This window comes from Pyrus communis, chromosome 8 (assembly GCF_041283825.1).
Source record: "Pyrus communis isolate YQ-2024b chromosome 8, ASM4128382v1, whole genome shotgun sequence".
NCBI lineage: Eukaryota > Viridiplantae > Streptophyta > Magnoliopsida > Rosales > Rosaceae > Pyrus > Pyrus communis.
The window spans coordinates 11,493,360-11,510,800 of NC_142572.1; the positions used below are offsets into that span (position 1 = coordinate 11,493,360).

Genomic DNA, 17,441 nt, shown 5'->3' on the forward strand with positions numbered 1-17,441 from the left:
ATGTATGCATTTCTAATAGTAAAATATACATTTTAGAAGGGGTCGACTCGTAGATACTCCGTCGTCGAAGAGCTATGCGAAATAGGAGGGACGGAAATGTCACTAATAATCGCACCTAAACACATAAATCGTCCAATTAATAAAACTCTACCATAATGATTGAATTTTGAAAAATGTGTGCTCTTCGCGCCGGCCAAGGTAGGCACCCAGGCGCAGCTGGGTTGGGTCGAATCTGGGTCTGGGTCTGGGTCTGGGTCTGGGTCTGGGTCTGGGCTTGGGCTTAATGGGTTTTAGGGTTTAGTTCAGTAGGTTTGGGCTTCACAACTGGGCCTAGTTGCATGGCCCAAAAGCTGGGGTTCTATTTGGGTTTTAGTCTTAGGGAAGAAGGGTTGAGCTCTCTAGGGTTTGGGCTTGGGTTCATTGGGTCGAATGCCTGAGTTAGGACGGCCCAAAGGCCTAGGTTTAATGGGTCTGGGTTCAGGGCTACCGGGTCGGGTTAACATGGTTTTCAGGTCGGATTCTCTAAGAAGGAAGCTAAAGCTTCCCAAGCTCCGTTCAACTCTGATACACAACCCTAGGATACTATCTACCTAAAAAATAAAGCTTAATGAGTGTACATTAGGATTTTACCTTTTGTTTCACAAATGATGGCTGAGGTTAGTCGAAAATTGGCTTGAAGTTGTCGGGCTTGTTGAAAATTCTGGAAACCACCTCATCGATCATTTTCGTGATTCAACCTTCACCAACACCCTTGATGCCTAAGTTGTTGCTTGTGTGTTGTGTGAGGTGCTTAAGGGAAAAGAGATGGTTGTATGGGTGTGTGGGTGTGGGTCGCTGGGAAGGGGAGAACATAGAGAGAGAGTGCGGGTGAGATGAGAGAAAAGAGAAAAGTAGGGGATAGAAGTAGAGAGAGAGAGGTCCGAGAGTGAGAGAGAAAGAGGAAGGCCACGTGGCAGGCAAAGGATGAGGGTGACCGGGGGACCAAAAAGAAAATGGGTCCCATCTGGCTCACCATTTAAGGCCCAAAAGAAACTCCTCAAATATCTTTCACCCGTAAAAAGTTCATATTGCCCTCATTCCAAAGTACGTAAAAATAATAGGGACGGGTTGTTACACAAAATCAAGCTTGCTTTATCCTCCATAAACCAGCTAGGGATTAAATTTGTATTCCATCAAACACCATCAATAATTTCATGGTAAGAGAGGGGTGCACCCCCAATGGTCTGAGACTAAGAACTTTGTAAAAATTCTCCCTTGGCAACCAACTATCCCCCCAAATGTGTATTTGTAAGCCATTTCCAACCATCGACCAAGCACCTCTCTGAATAATTATGCTTGATGCCCCCACACTTCTCCAACAATAAGAAGAATTAGATGTGACTAGAGCTTGCAGAAAATCTGTTGTAGGGTAATACCGAGCTTTAAAAATTCGATCCACCAAAGAAGTAGGATGTTGAATTAGTCTCCACCCTTGCTTAGCAAGCAATGCCAGATTAAAAGCATATAAATCCTTAAATCCTAAACCACCATCACTTTTTGGTTTACACAACTTTTGCCATTTCACCCAATGTATTTGACGTTCACCTGCTTCCCTTCCCCGCCAAAACTGGGCTACCATTTGGTTCAACTCCTCACAAAAAGACTTAGGTAACAAGAACGTCTGCATCGTATACAATGGAACTGCCTGAGCTACCATTTTTATCAAGATTTCTTTACCCGCACTACTTAACAAGGAACCACGCCAGCCATTCAATTTCTTCCATAGACCGTTCTTAATATATGCAAAAGTATCATTCTTGGACCGGCCAACAAAAATTGGTAAGCCAAGATAACAGTCATGATACTCCACTCATTCCATCCCAAGACAATTGGCAAGAAGTTGTGCATCTATAACTGTGAGATTTCTACTAAAGGCCACACTACTTTTAGCAAGGTTCACAGCACGCCCAGACACCCGTTCATAAGTTCGTAGCAACTTTTTCACCTGTATACACTCTTGGAGAGAACTCCTAGCAAATATAAAGCTGTCATTCGTAAAAAGAAGATGATGAACACTTGGGGCCCCATTACAAACTTGTATACCTTGAATTCGACCTTATGCTTCCCACGATTCAAACATCACAGATAAGCCCTTGGCATATAGAATAAACAAAAACGGTGACAACAGATCGCCCTGACGAATTCCACGTTTTGGTTGTACATGATCCACAGTCTCCCTATTTAGTTTGAAGGAATAAGATACAGTAGTAACACACATCATTATCCAATGAATCCATTCCTCAACAAACCCTAACCTCCTCATCATTTGCTTCAGAAAACTCCATTTTACACGATCATACGCTTTACTTATATCTAACTTCAATGCCATCGCCACATTCCACCCATTGTTCTTTCTATGCATATAATGAGCAATCTCTGAAGCTACCAAACAATTATCGGAGATTAATCGGCCTGGAATAAAGGCACTTTGAGAGGGCGAGACAATGGCCGGTAGGATGACGTTCAACCTATTAGTGAGAACCTTAGAACAAATTTTCTAAATCACATTACAAGACTAATCGGCTGGAGCTGAGTCATTGAAGTAGGATCAAGTTTCTTCGGGATTAACGTGACATGAGTATAATTAATTCTTCGAAGCACATGCCTTGAGGAAAGGAGATACCTGACTCCATCACAGACATCTTGTCCTACAATCTTCCAATGCTTCTGATAGAAACCAAATGACATACTGTCAGGTCTTGGAGCCTTAGTCAGATGCATTTGGAATAGTGCAGACTTAATTTCATCGTTCGAAAACTGCCGAAAAAGGTCTTGGTTCATTTCTACCGAAACCTTGGGCTTGACAACCTTCAAATTTTTCATCGCATTTGTTTCACCCTGAGAGTCAAATAACTTCATAACATACTTCACAATAACATTCTCCATACCTATCTTATCTTCATGCCAAACCCGGCTTTATCAAACAACCTCTGCAATCTGTTTCTCCTTCGTCTACGATTTGCCGTCTGATGAAAGAACTTAGTGTTTTAATCACCAAGCTTTAGCCAAGTTTCCTTAGACCACTGATGCCAAAATGCTCCTTCTTCTGCCAGTAAAGAGTGCAACCTAGTATACAACTCATGCCGTTGGGCTATAGTTGTCTTGGTGAATGGTTGTCTAAATAATGAATTTTACTTGTCCTCTGTTTCTGAAATCTTCCCAAGAATATAACGTTTCGTGGTTTTTGCCCAGTTAGCCATGGATTCATGTTGCCTTAATGTTCTTCGTGACAAAAAACATAGGTGACCCCTGGAATTCCAACTTACACCCTTGTTTTACCGCAGCACCATAACCCTTCTTGACAGCCTACTCTTCCTCATATCGAAAAGTCTTTTTGAAGCTAACTCGTCTCTTTGGAATCCAATCGAACAAAAGTGGTATATGATCTGGCGATGTAGGCTTTAATGGGTTTCCTTCCTCATATTGAAAACCTTCAATTTAACATGCCATATATTCATGTTGGGTTATAGTAATTTCTTTCTGCAGATATCGCAGTAATGCCCTATTATCAACGATATTACCATGATCATTATGGATCTCATTAAGATCAAGTATTTGGTTCCTTGCTTGACCAATTTCCCCTCGCATCAAAGGCTCTACCGCAACTTCATCCATAAGATCGTCCAAGTCCTCCGACAGCGGTGCAGTCATCACCCAACCTCTATCAAAGTCAAGCCCAAACCGTTTCTCTACAGGGCATTTATAATCTTTCTCAAACACATTATTTTGGAACCATCTGCCAAAAGGTTTAGCCTTAGCATCCACATGTGTGCCATCATAACGCTCACATTGGTCCTCTACATGATCCATCATACCACAAAGAAAACAGGTTAACGGTAATTTCTCATATCGAGCATCAATATTCAACAACGCGTTTTCCAATTGTATGGCCACATATTGTTGTAACGGTTTCCTCACATTCATTCGTACCCGAACTCGCAGAATGTTGCCAAACTATTCCTCTTTTCTACTTTGATCCATAAGAACATATTTTCCCAACAGGTTCCCTAAGAACTTCCTTATTGGACGTGTCATATAGCAAAGAGGTAGACCCTTAGACTAAACCCAGAATTCTTGGAAATATAGCTGGATCGTAGCAAGATATGCCAAATTATCCTCCTCTCCAAGAACCAGTAGATAGTGCTTGTTATACAACCATGGTCATTCTCGTAACATGGTGGTACGTTCCTGCATGGTATTGAATCCAAAGGTAAATCAGCCACCACCACATTCGTTTTTGGGCGCCATAGGTTTATCATATGTCTCTTAAAACCTTCTTTGTTCACCGGTTTATCAATTAAGCATGATACACAGAGATTAGGATATTAAATCTTTAGCTGACTTACTCCCTTTTCTTAACAATCCCCCTCAAGTTGGAATGTATGTTATTGATTCCCAACTTGCCGAGTAAAGTTGAAAATTGAGAAGAACTCAAGGCTTTAGTAAAAATATCAGCTGGCTGTTGTGAAGTTGATATGTGTGCTGTTTTGATCATGCCTTCTTGAATTTTCTCTCGAACCAAATGACAATCAATTTCTATATGCTTTGTTCTCTCATGAAAAACTGAATTTGAAGCAATGTGTAGGGCAGCTTGACTGTCATTATACAATTTGACGGGATGTGTATGCTTGATTCCTAAGTTTGCCAAAATGTATTTTAACCAAGTAATTTCACAACATGTTGCAGCCATGGACATATATTCTGCTTCTGCTGAAGATCGTGACACTGTTGGTTGTTTCTTAATTTTCCAAGACACTAATGACTTCCCAAGAAATATACAATATCCAGTGGTAGAACATATAGTGTTTGGACACCTTGCCCAATATGCATCACAAAAAGCATTCAACCGTATTGAGCTTGTCGCTGAAAGAAATATACCTTGACTAGGCGAGTGCTTAATGTAACGCAAAACTCAATGAGTTGCTTCCAGATGTGGTATCCTTGGCTTGTCCATGAATTGGCTCAAGATATGCACAACATATGCTAAGTCCGGTCTTGTAATGGTTAGGTAGATTAAACGCCTAACAAGTCTTCCATATGATGATGGGTCATCAATGAAACTCCCATCATTTTTGCTAAGGGACAGGTTTTGTTCCATGGGAAATGGCATTGGTTTGGCACCAAGACAAGATGCATCCTCTAGAATCTCCAATGTATACTTCCTTTGTGAAAGTATAATGCCCCTGGTTAATCTAGCCACTTCAATGCCTATGAAGTATTTTAGTTGACCAAGATCCTTTAATTTAAAATGCCGCTTCAAAAATAACTTCCTTGCTTCAATATCCTTCAAATTGTTTCCTGCTAAAATGATATCATCCACATAAACAAGTACGGCAGTGAATGTACTACCTTGGGTACGAACAAATAATGAGTAATCGACTTTAGATTGTTGATACCTAGCTTGCTTGAGTGTCACAGAAAGCTTCAAAAACCATTGTCGAGAGACTTACTTAAGACCGTATAGTGATTTGTGAAGCTTGTAGACCGTAAAGGAAAACGTTATTGACATCTAACTGATGAAGATGCCAATTCTTAGTAGCAGCAACGACAAGTAAGATACGCATAGTGACTAGTTTAGCAACAGGAGCAAATGTTTCACGATAATCTTGGCCCTCTATTTGACTATAACCGTTGGCGACTAATCGAGCCTTGTATTGTTCAACCGTGCCATCGGGATTAAATTTGATTTTATACACCCATTTGCAGCCGACAAGTTTCTTTCCAAGAGGTAGAGGTTGAAGAGACCAAGTTCCATTAGCTTCAAGAGCAGTAAGTTCTTGTTGCATTGCAAGACGCCATTTGGAGTGTTGTATAGCCTGCGAAAAAGAGCTTGGCTTATTCTCAACGAGATGGAGGCAGTAAAAGCACAATGTTGAGGTGATAGTTGATCATAAGATATAACATCTGACAAAGGATAAGAAATACTTGTGGTACGAACCAAAGCAGAGGTTGATAACGAGGGGGAACGAGAGGAAAGGGACACTTCAACATGATAGTCTGTAAGATACCTTGGAGGCTGTGTAATTAGTGTAGATCGCGAAGGATGTGTTGGAGCTTCAATGGATGGAGGAGGCGATGGTGGTGTTACCTTAATAGGAGGAGACTTTGGGCCATTGTCGTCGGATGGAGACGAATGAGGAGCAGGGAGAACCGTATCATCAATGTATGTTATGGTATCATAGGTAATAGGTAAAACAATATATGAATCCATGGTTGAAAGAGGATAAGGAAAAATGTGCTCGTAAAAAATAACATCTCTAGAAACAAAAGTTTTACCCTTATCGAGATCGTAGAGACGATATCTTTTTTGGGCATTAGGGTAACCAAGAAAAATACATCGTAAGGCAAGAGCATCGAATTTAGTGAGACGCTTGTCATAAGTGAATACAAAACATAAACAACCAAATACCCTCAAGTGAACATAGGCTGGTTGTTTGTGGTAGAGGAGTTTATATGATGTTTTTCCTTGTAGCAATGGAGTAGGAGTACGGTTAATGAGATAAGTGGCCATTAAAATGGCATCTCCCCAAAGCTGTTTTGGTAAATGTGCTAGAAAAAGAAGAGCTCTAGCAACATTGAGAAGATGACGATGCTTTCTCTCAGCTACCCCATTTTGTTAGAGGCTAGCAACACAACTTGTTTGGTGGATAATGCCATTATCAGAATAATATTTGGCCATGGTAAACTCAAGACCATTATCACTGCGAAGCACCTTGATCTTAGCAGAAAATTGTGTTTCCACTAAATTAATGAAACTGGTTAGGTATTTGAATGTTTCAGATTTTTTGTGCATTAAGTAGACCCAAGTGCATTGAGTGAAATCATCAACTATTGTGAGAAAGTACCGAGCCCCATTATTTGTGACAACATGATAACCACCCCCAATATCAGCATGAATCATTTCAAAAGATGCATGAGTTTTGATAGAACCGGTGGAAAAGGAAGAACGAGTATGTTTGACTAAAGGGCAAATTGAGCAATCATTAATCTCACAAAATTCAACGTTCTTGACATAATGTGAAATTAAATTCAAAATTTTATTTGAAAGGTGCCCAAGGTGTTGATGCCAAAGGTGAGAAGAAGAAAGACAAGTCTTGAATGTGCCAACTGAATTACACATAACCTCTTCTGTGATATTGAGGTAGTAGAGTCCCCCTCTCTTAGTTCCCATCCCAATCATCATCCCCAAGCGTTGGTCTTGTAATACACAGATATTCTTAGCAAATATAGCGATATAATCTGAATGATTTACAAGTGCGCTAATGGAGATCATGTTCAATTGGAATAAGGGAACACAAAGAACATGTAAGGTCAGATGATGGGAGAATTGAATGCTCCCCATATGTGTTACAGGAGCTATTGTGCCATTAGGAAGGCACACACTTCGGTCCTTCACTGGTGAATAAGTGGTGAACAAGCTAGCTGAACATACAATATGATCTGTTGCTCTAGAGTCCAAAATCCAAGCTATATTTTTCCAAAGTACAATACCACAAAATGATTTACCTGAGAGATTACTGATGGTAGATGAACCACCAACCAAGTTAGCCATAGAAGGCGATTTATTGTTACCAAGCAAGGTTAACAAGTTTTGGTATTGGTCTGGTGTTAAACTGATGGGACTAGACTGTGGTTGTGTTTCCTCCTTGGATTGAACATGATTGGCTTTGGAAGAGAATGAACGTCAGTCCTGAACATCTCCTTTTTCTTTGGACTTCTTGAGCTTGCGACAATAATCGATCGTGTGTCCTTTCCAACCACCAAAAATCACATTTGAGATGTGATCGACATGCTTCTGAAGTATGACCAATTGTATCACATCGATCACACTTCAAATAAGGATTCTTTGGTGTGAAATTTCTCCCAGAATTTCGGGTATTATCCCGAACAATAAAGGCAATAGCATCAAGTATGGTTCATTTTCCAGATGAGAGGGTGCATTGCTTTTCATCTTGCAGGATGAGTGACTGTGCCTTGTTAACGGTGGGCAATGGATCCATGAGTAATATCTGTGCTCAAACAGCAGCATATGTTTCATTAAGACCCATAATAACTGTGCCTTGTTAAAGGTGCAGGATGGGATGACACATAAGGCATCACGCTCATCCCAGAGGCCCTTGTGTTTTGTGTAGTACGCACCTATGGTCTTGTTGCTTTGTGTACAATCATGAATGACCTGTTCAAAGTGGAAGAGATGAAAGATACTTGGACAAGCTAGCTACGCAACCTAAAAGGAATGCAAATGCCGACGAAGAGCTACCCGCTAAGACGATTTAGATTAATGGCATCTTCACATAATCCAAGCACTTGGGGGCCACCAACAACTCTAAGAAGAGGAATGATCCAGGAAGCTTTACTAGTCTCACAAGTCAGGGCAGTCAACACCCAACCTGGACCTATTGTTAGCTTCACCGAGCAGGATGCTAAAGGTGTCGATTTCCCATATGATGACGCATTAGTAGTATCTGTCCAACTGGCCCATGCCATAGTCAACAGGATGATGATTGACAATGGATGTGCGGTCAACCTACTTCAGCTCTCAGTAATTCAGAAGATGGGTCTGGAAAACACAATTATACACCGAGCAGAGGTACTCACCGGATTCAACGGACACACCTCGACTGCCATCGACAACATCACACTTGACGTGAGAACACTGCCAGTTGTCTCAAAGAAAATGTTCACAATAGCAAGCGACCCGTCTCACTACAACGGGATTCTAGGATGACCTTGGCAGATAAAGCTGGACTCCGTAACCTCCATCAAGTATTAAAAAATTTGATTCTGCATCCCGGGAGGAGGAGTAGGAGAAATCAAGTCTAACCAAGTCACATCTGGACGATGCACTGTGCAAGTACTTGATAGGAGCATATTTATGCGACTTTGTTAGCTTGCTTCTTTGCATTTGGTAAGTTAGTTTCTATTGATTATAATGATTTAAGCTATTTTCGTGTGTTTGTAGGTTTAAATGACAAAGTTGGCAAGAAAGTGCAATTTGGAGCTATTTAGAGCAGTTTTGGGCTTGGAATGGATAGCTTGCATATGGAGCAAGGTGGATGGACGAATTTGAAGTCAAAAGAAGCTAGGAACATGCTACAAATCTAGAGAAACAAGTTCAAGGAGTCAAAAAAAAGACCTTTATCCCTGTAAAGGCTACCGAGGTCCAAATGGCAATCATAGCATACGGATCAAGAATATGGTGTCCAAATCAATGTGCCAGCAAATAAGATAGGGTGGAAACCCGAAGAGGACGTCGAACACATCATTCTTGATCCCAAGTAGCCAGAGAAAACTGCTAGAATCGGCCCACGTCTGAGCCCGAAGGAAAATGAGGAACTCACTGTTTTCCTTAGGAAAAATTATGACGTCTTCGCGTGGTCACCTTCTGACATGCTTGGCATCAACCCCAAGATCGCTTGCCACAAGCTGCACGTCGATTCCACTGCTAAACCGGTAATCCAAAAACGAAGATACTTCGTACCCGAACAAGTAGCGATCATCGAAGTGGAAATCGACAAGCTATTGGAGGCCGGATTCATAGAAGAGATAGCACACTTAGCATTGCTTGCCAACGTTGTGCTAGTAATGAAGAAAGAGAAGAGTAAATGAAGTGTTTGCGTAGACTACACCAACCTTAACAAGGCATGCCCAAAAGATCCTTATCTAGTTCCCCGAATTGATCTACTAGTAGATTCAACTTCTGGGAACCAGCTGCTCAATTTCTTAGATGCATACTTTAGCTACAACCAAATAGCCATGCATGAGCCCGACAAGGAGAAAACCGGGTTCATGATCGAGCGAAGCATCTACTACTACAAGGTCATGCCTTTTGGCCTCAAGAACGTGAGAGTCACTTACCAACGACTGGTAAACATGATGTTCAAGAAAAAATTTGGAGTAACCATGGAGGTCTACGTCGATGACATCATGGTGAAGGGCAAGCAATGATCAGAACACGTTGGCAACTTGGCGAAAACTTTCGACATCTTTAGAAAGTACAAGATGAAGCTCAATCCCGTCAAGTGCACATTTGGAGTATCTTCAGGCAGATTCTTAGGGTACCTAGTAACCCAATGAGGAATCGAAGCACATCCCAAGCAGATCCGAGCAATCCTAGAGATGAAATCTCCAACTTCCTTAAAGGAGATACAAAGCTTCACCAGACGAGCAGCCGCGCTCCGCTTTCTTTCGTGATCTACTGATCGATGCAAGCCTTTTTTCAAGGCTATCAAGAAGGCACAACGAGATAAATGGGATGATGAGTGTGAAAGAGCATTCCAAGACCTGAAGAAGTATCTCACATCATCTCCCTTACTATCCAAGCCGGAAGTAGCAAATGACTTATATATTTACTTGGTAGTCTCACAAGTAGCCGTGACCTTTGCCCTCATATGAGAAAAGTTGGGGGTCCAACTACCTGTATTCTACACTTCTAGAGCTCTTCTCGATGCGGAAACTAGATATCCGAAGATCGAGAAATTAATTTTGGCTCTAGTTGTTGTGGCTCAAAAGCTCAGACCATATTTTCAACTCATACAGTCATTGTCATGACTCAGTATCCTCTATGATCAATCTTACATGGTTCGGACACTTCTTAACGAGTAATGAAATGGGCGTTGGAACTTGGCCAATACAGCTTAGTTGTCCGACCTCGCATGGAAATAAAGGCCCAAGCCTTGGTAGACTTTATAGCAGAATTCACGCTTAGCTTAGGTGACGCAACAGAGCAGCCCAACGACACCCCGAAGGCAGCCGAACACACCCCAGACACACCTACTCCACCTTCTGGAGACTTCTAGCATTTACATGTTGACAACACATCCAACTATAAGGGCTTGGGAGCAGGCGTGGTCCTCGTCACCCCAGATGGTTCGATGCTCGAGCAGGCAATCACTCTAGGCTTTAAGTCATCCAACAACGAAGTAGAGTACAAAGCCTTACAAGCAGGCCTCTGAATGGCAAAAGACTTGGCGATAAAAAAGCTTGCGATCCATTCTGATTCCTAGCTAATCACCAGCCAAACTACTGGGGAGTACACGGCAAAACATCCAAAGATGGCGTAATACCTAAAAAAGGTACGAAAGCAACTTAAGGCCTTTCAGACTTACACCTTCATTCAAGTTTCGCTGGCAGAAAATTTCTACGCGGACGTGATAGCCGGCCTAGGTTCCACCGTCGACCACCAACTTAAACGCTCTATTCTGGTGAAATATCTAAACAAGCCAAACATAGAGGTGGAGCCAGCAGCTAAGGTGTCACAAGTTAGTATAACTCCAAATTGGCAAGATTCCATTATAAACTACCTGGTCAATGGCACGCTCCTCATAGAAAAATTGTAGTCTAGAAAGCTCCAAACAAAGGCAACACACTACTACATGTGGAACGGCATTTTCGTCCGAAGATCCTACACTAGACCACATCTCCGAGCCTAGCACCTCTCGATAACCTAAAGGTTCTAAGTTCAATCCACAAAGATGTCTGTGGAAATCACTCTGAAGGCCAATCTTTAACATAGAAGACTCTTAAAGCAGGCTACTACTGGCCTATTATGACTCAAGGTGCTAAGGAATTAGTACAAAAATATGACAACTGCCAACGCTATAAGCCTGTACTAACACTACCTGCCAACGAATTACACCCACAGACGAGTCATTGGCCATTCATGCAGTAGGCAATCGACTTGGTGGGGCCAATGTTGTCCACTACTAGGGGCAGAGGCATAATGATCGTGGCAATTGACTACCTCACCAAGTAGGTGGAAGCAAAGCCCATGACAACCATAATACAGACAGACATAAAGCACTTCATATGGAGGAACATCATTTGTTGATTTGGCATCTCTCAATCCATCGTCACGGACAATGGCCCGCAATTCGTAGGCAAAGATTTGGCGAAGTTCTTCCATAAATATGGCATCAAGCATCACATGTCCACTCTGAGGTATCCCCAAGGCAACGGACAGGCCAAAGCATCAAACAAGACAATTCTCGACTGCCTTAAGAAATCCTTCTCCGAAAAGAAGGAAAAATGGGCAGACGAACTCCCTGGATGTTTATGGACGTATCGCACAACCAAACGACGAGCAACCGGTGAGACTCCTTTCTCTTTGGCATTTGGTTCAGAAGAATTCATTCATCCCAATATCATTGTGCCAAGTATCAACACTCTACTGCCAAGCATTGAGCAGAATGGAAATGAGATGGCCACAAATCTAGATCTAGCAGAGAAAGAACACGAGAAGGTCATCACCCCGTCACAGCCTATCAGCAACAGCTTATCTCCAGCAATAACAAAAGGGCCAAGATCCAACAGTTTCAGCCCGAAGATCTATTCCTAAGAAAAGCCTTCATCACTGCCCGCAGAAAAGGCTCCAAAAAGATGGATTTCATCTGTGAAGGTCCGTACAAAATTAGCATAGTAGGCGGCAAAGATAGTTAAACCTTAACCACCATGAACGACTAAGAGATCGAAAAGTAGTGGAACAACTACAATCTAAGGAAGTACCATACGTGACCTCCCACTGCATCAAAACCAGAAGACTTAAGATGCTAGACGGGCACCACCTCATAAAGCCGAGGATTATCCAGTTGTTATGTAGTTCCTACTTTACAGCTAAGTTTTCGTTCGTTTCGTTCGTTTTTCAATGAAGAATTCAGAAGTAATTTACAACTTGGCTCGGCTACATGCTTATAAGAACTGATCACTCATGCACTTCAAAAGAAGACCACGCCCTTCTTAGGGACATATCTCACGAATTGCACCCTATTGGGGACCAACCATGCTTTCCAGTATGAGAGGGTAAACCAATTCCCCAACACCCATATGGGTTTGGTCTCCAATATGGGAGGATAAACTTACACTCCGAATATCCAGATGTGGATGAGTCGGGCTGCCCTAGTGTAACTAGGTGCACGATGGCTTGCACCAGGATTCCTAGAAGTAGCCATAATAGTCTTTTTTAGGCTTAGCTAACTGAAGGATTTTGGGTCTCTTGGCTTAATCTGTAGAGAACTAGGCCTCATAGATGGATAAGGCACATTACGCAGTACGCCATATGGACGACTACCTTGGAACCCTAAAGTTGTTACCGAGTGCACTAAAGTAGCCTACAGCTTCGAGAAGACTACCTACGGTTTGCCATTTGAGCAATAAGTCACGCTAAACTTATACAGCCACACATTTTTGTGAAAAGTTAAACAAGTTAACGTGCGTATACAAAGCTTTATCCACTACCGACATGCTATGTAGGTGATAAGCTTCACCTCTGCCAAAGCGTGAAATGATCGTTTAAGATTTACACTAATTCCTAGAGTGTTGTGATACTTGTTACACAACCCACGAAATTGGTTACATAAAAAGCAAGGAGTTCTCCTAAACCTTTGCTTACCAAATTCCATACAACCGTGTACTTTTTATACGAAAGGTTAGCGAATTTCATAACCCAAAAATCTTTAGTACATTGTGATGCAGGCCACATAGCTTAAAGGATTAAAGAAAGCCAAGTGGTCATGTAGACTCGTCTGCTTCTAAAAGTAAGGCATCCGGCTGTCATCCCTATGGGTAACAACTTTGCAAAAGTTCTACATCAACACCCATGGCTGCATAGGCTACGCAGACCTATTTGTTTATAGAAAAGTAGCACGCCTGCTACTTGCCTAAAGGTCAAAGGTTGGGCATGAACAAAAGAAGCAAAGATAAAGAAAAATAAAGAAAGCAAGTTTATTAAATTTTCTAGCAAAATTGGTAAACAACTAGCAAAGGTCGAAGGAGTTCAAGCAAAGTAAAAAGCAACAAGGAAAACAAATAAAATCCTGAAGGCTGCCTAGAAGACTAGTATTTAGCAGCTTGGACATCCCACGACTACTTAGTCACCACACATTCAGTAACCGCGACACACTCAGCTGCGACATCATCCGATGCTTCACCCATAGTTGCTCCAGCCTGGGCACCAACCTCTCTGACTACTTCACCAATGGAAGCCTCAAAAGTAAAGACAAGCAAGTCTTCCGAAGAAATAGAGAAGGTCTCGAAGTCTTTCCCATCAAACTCAAAGTCAAACGGTCTACCAAAAAGATGATTAACATAACCCAGCTTGTAGAAATCGGCTTCACTCTGAACAAGCGAAGCCTCAAGCCTAGCCTTTTCACTCTTCAACTGATAACCTTGGAGTTCCAACACTTGGGGTTCAAGCCTATCAATGACCTTCTTGAAGTGGATCGCTTGATTATAAGTGGCAATCAATTATTCATCCTTTGCATAAGCAGCTAAACAAAACTTAGAAAAGGCACGCTCAAGATCTTTAATTTGAGGTATGTAACAACCAATCTCCTTATTTGCACTTTCATATTTAACTTGGATCACGTCAAGCGTAGTCTTTAAATCAACGATCTCTTGGCAAACGGTCTTAAGCTGCAGAGAAGTGGAGGTAAAGATATTAGACCCTTTCACAGCGACGAACTTAGATTCCAACCTTTTGATCTTTTCGGCCGAGGAATAAGCTTGGGCTGCCACAGTCCTTACCACCTCATTGGTAGCCTTGGTATCCTCTTAGTCAAAGAACATAGACTTGGCTACTACAATCCCTGTTTTCTGCATCATAGCAAGCAGAGCAGTCCTCCTATATTCGGTTACATGCTTCGCAAAGAAACTTGGGCAAACAACCCCTTTAATGTCATCAATAAGCTTGGCACACGTGTCCATGTCTTCAAGCAGATCTGGCTTCAAAAGTGCACAAATCTTAACAGCCTTCTTAGAAATGAGGGGAGTAGGTTTTAGCACCACTCTAGCAGCATAAATTACCTTATTGCTTTTCATAATGGCAAGTCTCTCCAAAGGTGAACCAGACTTAGCCCCCGACGAACGTTTATCAGCAATCGTACTAGCCACCTTTGGCACAGCAAGCGTCATTGGCTCAAATCTAGCTGCCTTATCTTACTTCCCCTTAGAAGAAGTCAAGTCAATCACAAGCTTATTAGCAACAAACAACCTCATCTTTCTCAGTCGGCATCTCTAAAGCAGGTAGGGAAGACCTCTTTTTCCACCTTCATTCGCAAAAGGCACCACGACGGCTATCAGACGAGCGAATGCCTCTACCTTGATTCTCTTTATCTCCTCTCTTGGGGGCAGCCCACCTTTCTCCCGGCGAAGAGGGCTACGCAGCCAACGCCACTCAAGGTACTCTAAAGGGATACCTAGTGCAACATGAACATTCTTCATATCTGGAGAAGTCTTAGGAGTTAAGCCAAATTTCAAATCTACATTAGTAAATGAGGACAATCAGTAAATCAGAAAGCAGCTCAACAAAAGTACAACGCAGTCTAGAGACTAAGCAGTCTACTTACCGGTGATGAAAATCGTCGCAACACGCAACTCAAGGGAAGAATCAGACTCTCATTCTCCATTTATCTCCAAAGTCTCCTTGGCCTAGTCATGATCTACTTTGCTCAAATGATCAAAAAGCCTATGGCAAGATCGCAGCATAACTAATTTTGAAGTGAACAGCCTTGAAATAGCCCACCTTACTTAAAGACCCGCCTTAACGATACAACGGCGATACAATATCATCATTCTTGTGGCCTAAAGAAGACATGCTCAAAGAAATTCTATGAAGACACGAGGAAAATTCGTTAGACGGCTGGATAAAAAAAATAATAATAATAAGGATAGCAATCGGCGCATCAGGCTCCATGGCCCAAAACCTAAGCCACAGCCCAGATCGCAGGAACCCAGTCACCACGTTAAGTCCCACGGCCTGGTCCTTTCTCTCTCGGCCGACATGCCTCGCGTCATAATTCAATTAGAGGGGGGTTAGTGCCCCCACGCCTCCCTTTCTCACTTTTCACATAGGCCGAAGCCCAACCATCCAACCCAAGAAAGAGGCCTGAGCCTCCCTTCTTCCTATACCAGCACGGGCCCCAACCAAGCAAAAAAAAAAAGAAAAGGAAAAGAAAAGAAGGCTGAGGCCCACGCCACCTCAGCCCAGTTCATCGTCAACCTGGCCCATGCCAGGTCCAGCCCAGCGCCTTAGCGCCCTATTAGCTTGGCCCAAGCCAAGCCGCTTCTAACCCAGCTAGCCATCGCAGCACTGAGCCGACAACAGCAAGCCACCCACAGAAGCCATGTCGTGGCTTTCCAGCCACCTTTTCACACCTTCTTGACCCCCGTCGAGCCAAATTTCAAGCTCCAAGGCTCCCAAAAAATTACGAAGACAAAGAAAAATTAATTTTTTCTTACCTTGGTGCGGTGTGAAGACGAAGAAAGCAACGAAGACGGTCATTTGCACAAGCAAGTGTAGAAGACTGCCAGGGGTAGGGGAATAAATATCCTCTAGCTTTCTTTCTCTTGTAGGGTAGAATGAATTGCTCTCTGAAGTTGATTTAATCATCTGCTTAAGGTGGACTTAAATAGACTTTAGAAGTAATTTATTTCCCTTTCCTAGAAGGATCTAATTTCCAATTAAAGAGGGATTCTACATCAAAATAGGAAACAATCCTATGTTTCCTAAAACAAGAGAAGATCTTTACACTTGCTACCCTTTCCTACAAGCAGCCCAATAGGTGTGGGGACATTTGTGGAGCCAAAAATAATCAAGAAAATTATGGAGGTGACACATGGACTCATGGGTGAAAAAGACAAAATTACCCTTGAGACACACTGGGATTCCCACGTGCATGCAACGGACAATAACGGCTCAATCGAGGTCAAAGGTGATCAAAATGGTATTTATTCAAAACCGTCTCATCACTCCTCATCAAATCCTCACCCACAAGGGAACTCCCAATTATTCTTTTCAAATTGGGATTAATTACCAAATTAATTGATTAGTTACCAAATTCATTGCAAGATATTATTTGACATAATATATCTTGCAATTAGAGAAAGAATTCCACCATAAGTGGCTGGTCCCTATTTCTCCAAATAGGGCCGGTCACACCCTTATATAGCCCTATATTTCTCCAAAAACCTAAGTCAAATCTCTTCCAGAAATTCTCTAAACACTTTCTCTCTAAAATTGTAACTTTGGCATCGGAGACTCTTCGGCCAAAGCCTTCCCATTCATCATGGGCACATGAAGCTCTTAGCCTTGATCTTAGGTGTTATTGTTTTGCAAGTGCATTTTCGTCCAAGGAAAAGAAGGCGGAAATTTGCATCCACAATATGAGCATTATGAGAGGGAGTAACTAACTTGTCATTAGAAGGTGTCGTTTGCAAGTCCATTTTACATGTTTTTGTAATGTTGTATCATACTTTCCGAATCCCTTTCATCCAACATTTCCTCTATAGATTAGGAAATATATATGATCATTCATGTTTGGTTCTGTAACTTTTCTAGGATCTTATTGTGTAATTTTTTTTAAGTTTCCAAAAACAATAAGAAAATAAGAAAAGCTATATGTAATCAC

At 42.0% G+C, this 17,441-nt stretch overlaps 2 protein-coding genes across 2 annotated transcripts; both read left to right on the forward strand.

The window, feature by feature from the left end:
- Nucleotides 1-8,320: 8,320 nt before the first annotated feature.
- LOC148695089 (uncharacterized) lies at nucleotides 8,321-8,767 on the forward strand. The gene has a single exon (XM_088698304.1). It carries the CDS (start codon nucleotides 8,321-8,323, stop codon nucleotides 8,765-8,767), a length of 447 nt encoding a protein of 148 aa, XP_088554430.1.
- Nucleotides 8,768-11,965: 3,198 nt separating this feature from the next.
- Nucleotides 11,966-12,376, forward strand: LOC137717078 (uncharacterized). The gene has a single exon (XM_068456391.2). The coding sequence runs from the start codon at nucleotides 11,966-11,968 to the stop codon at nucleotides 12,374-12,376; it is 411 nt and encodes a 136-aa protein (XP_068312492.2).
- Nucleotides 12,377-17,441: the final 5,065 nt, after the last annotated feature.

Coding starts and splice junctions, on each gene's coding strand:
- LOC148695089 (XM_088698304.1), top strand. CDS start 8,321: ATGGCATCTTCACATAATCCAAGCACTTGGGGGCCACCAACAACTCTA.
- LOC137717078 (XM_068456391.2), top strand. CDS start 11,966: ATGTCCACTCTGAGGTATCCCCAAGGCAACGGACAGGCCAAAGCATCA.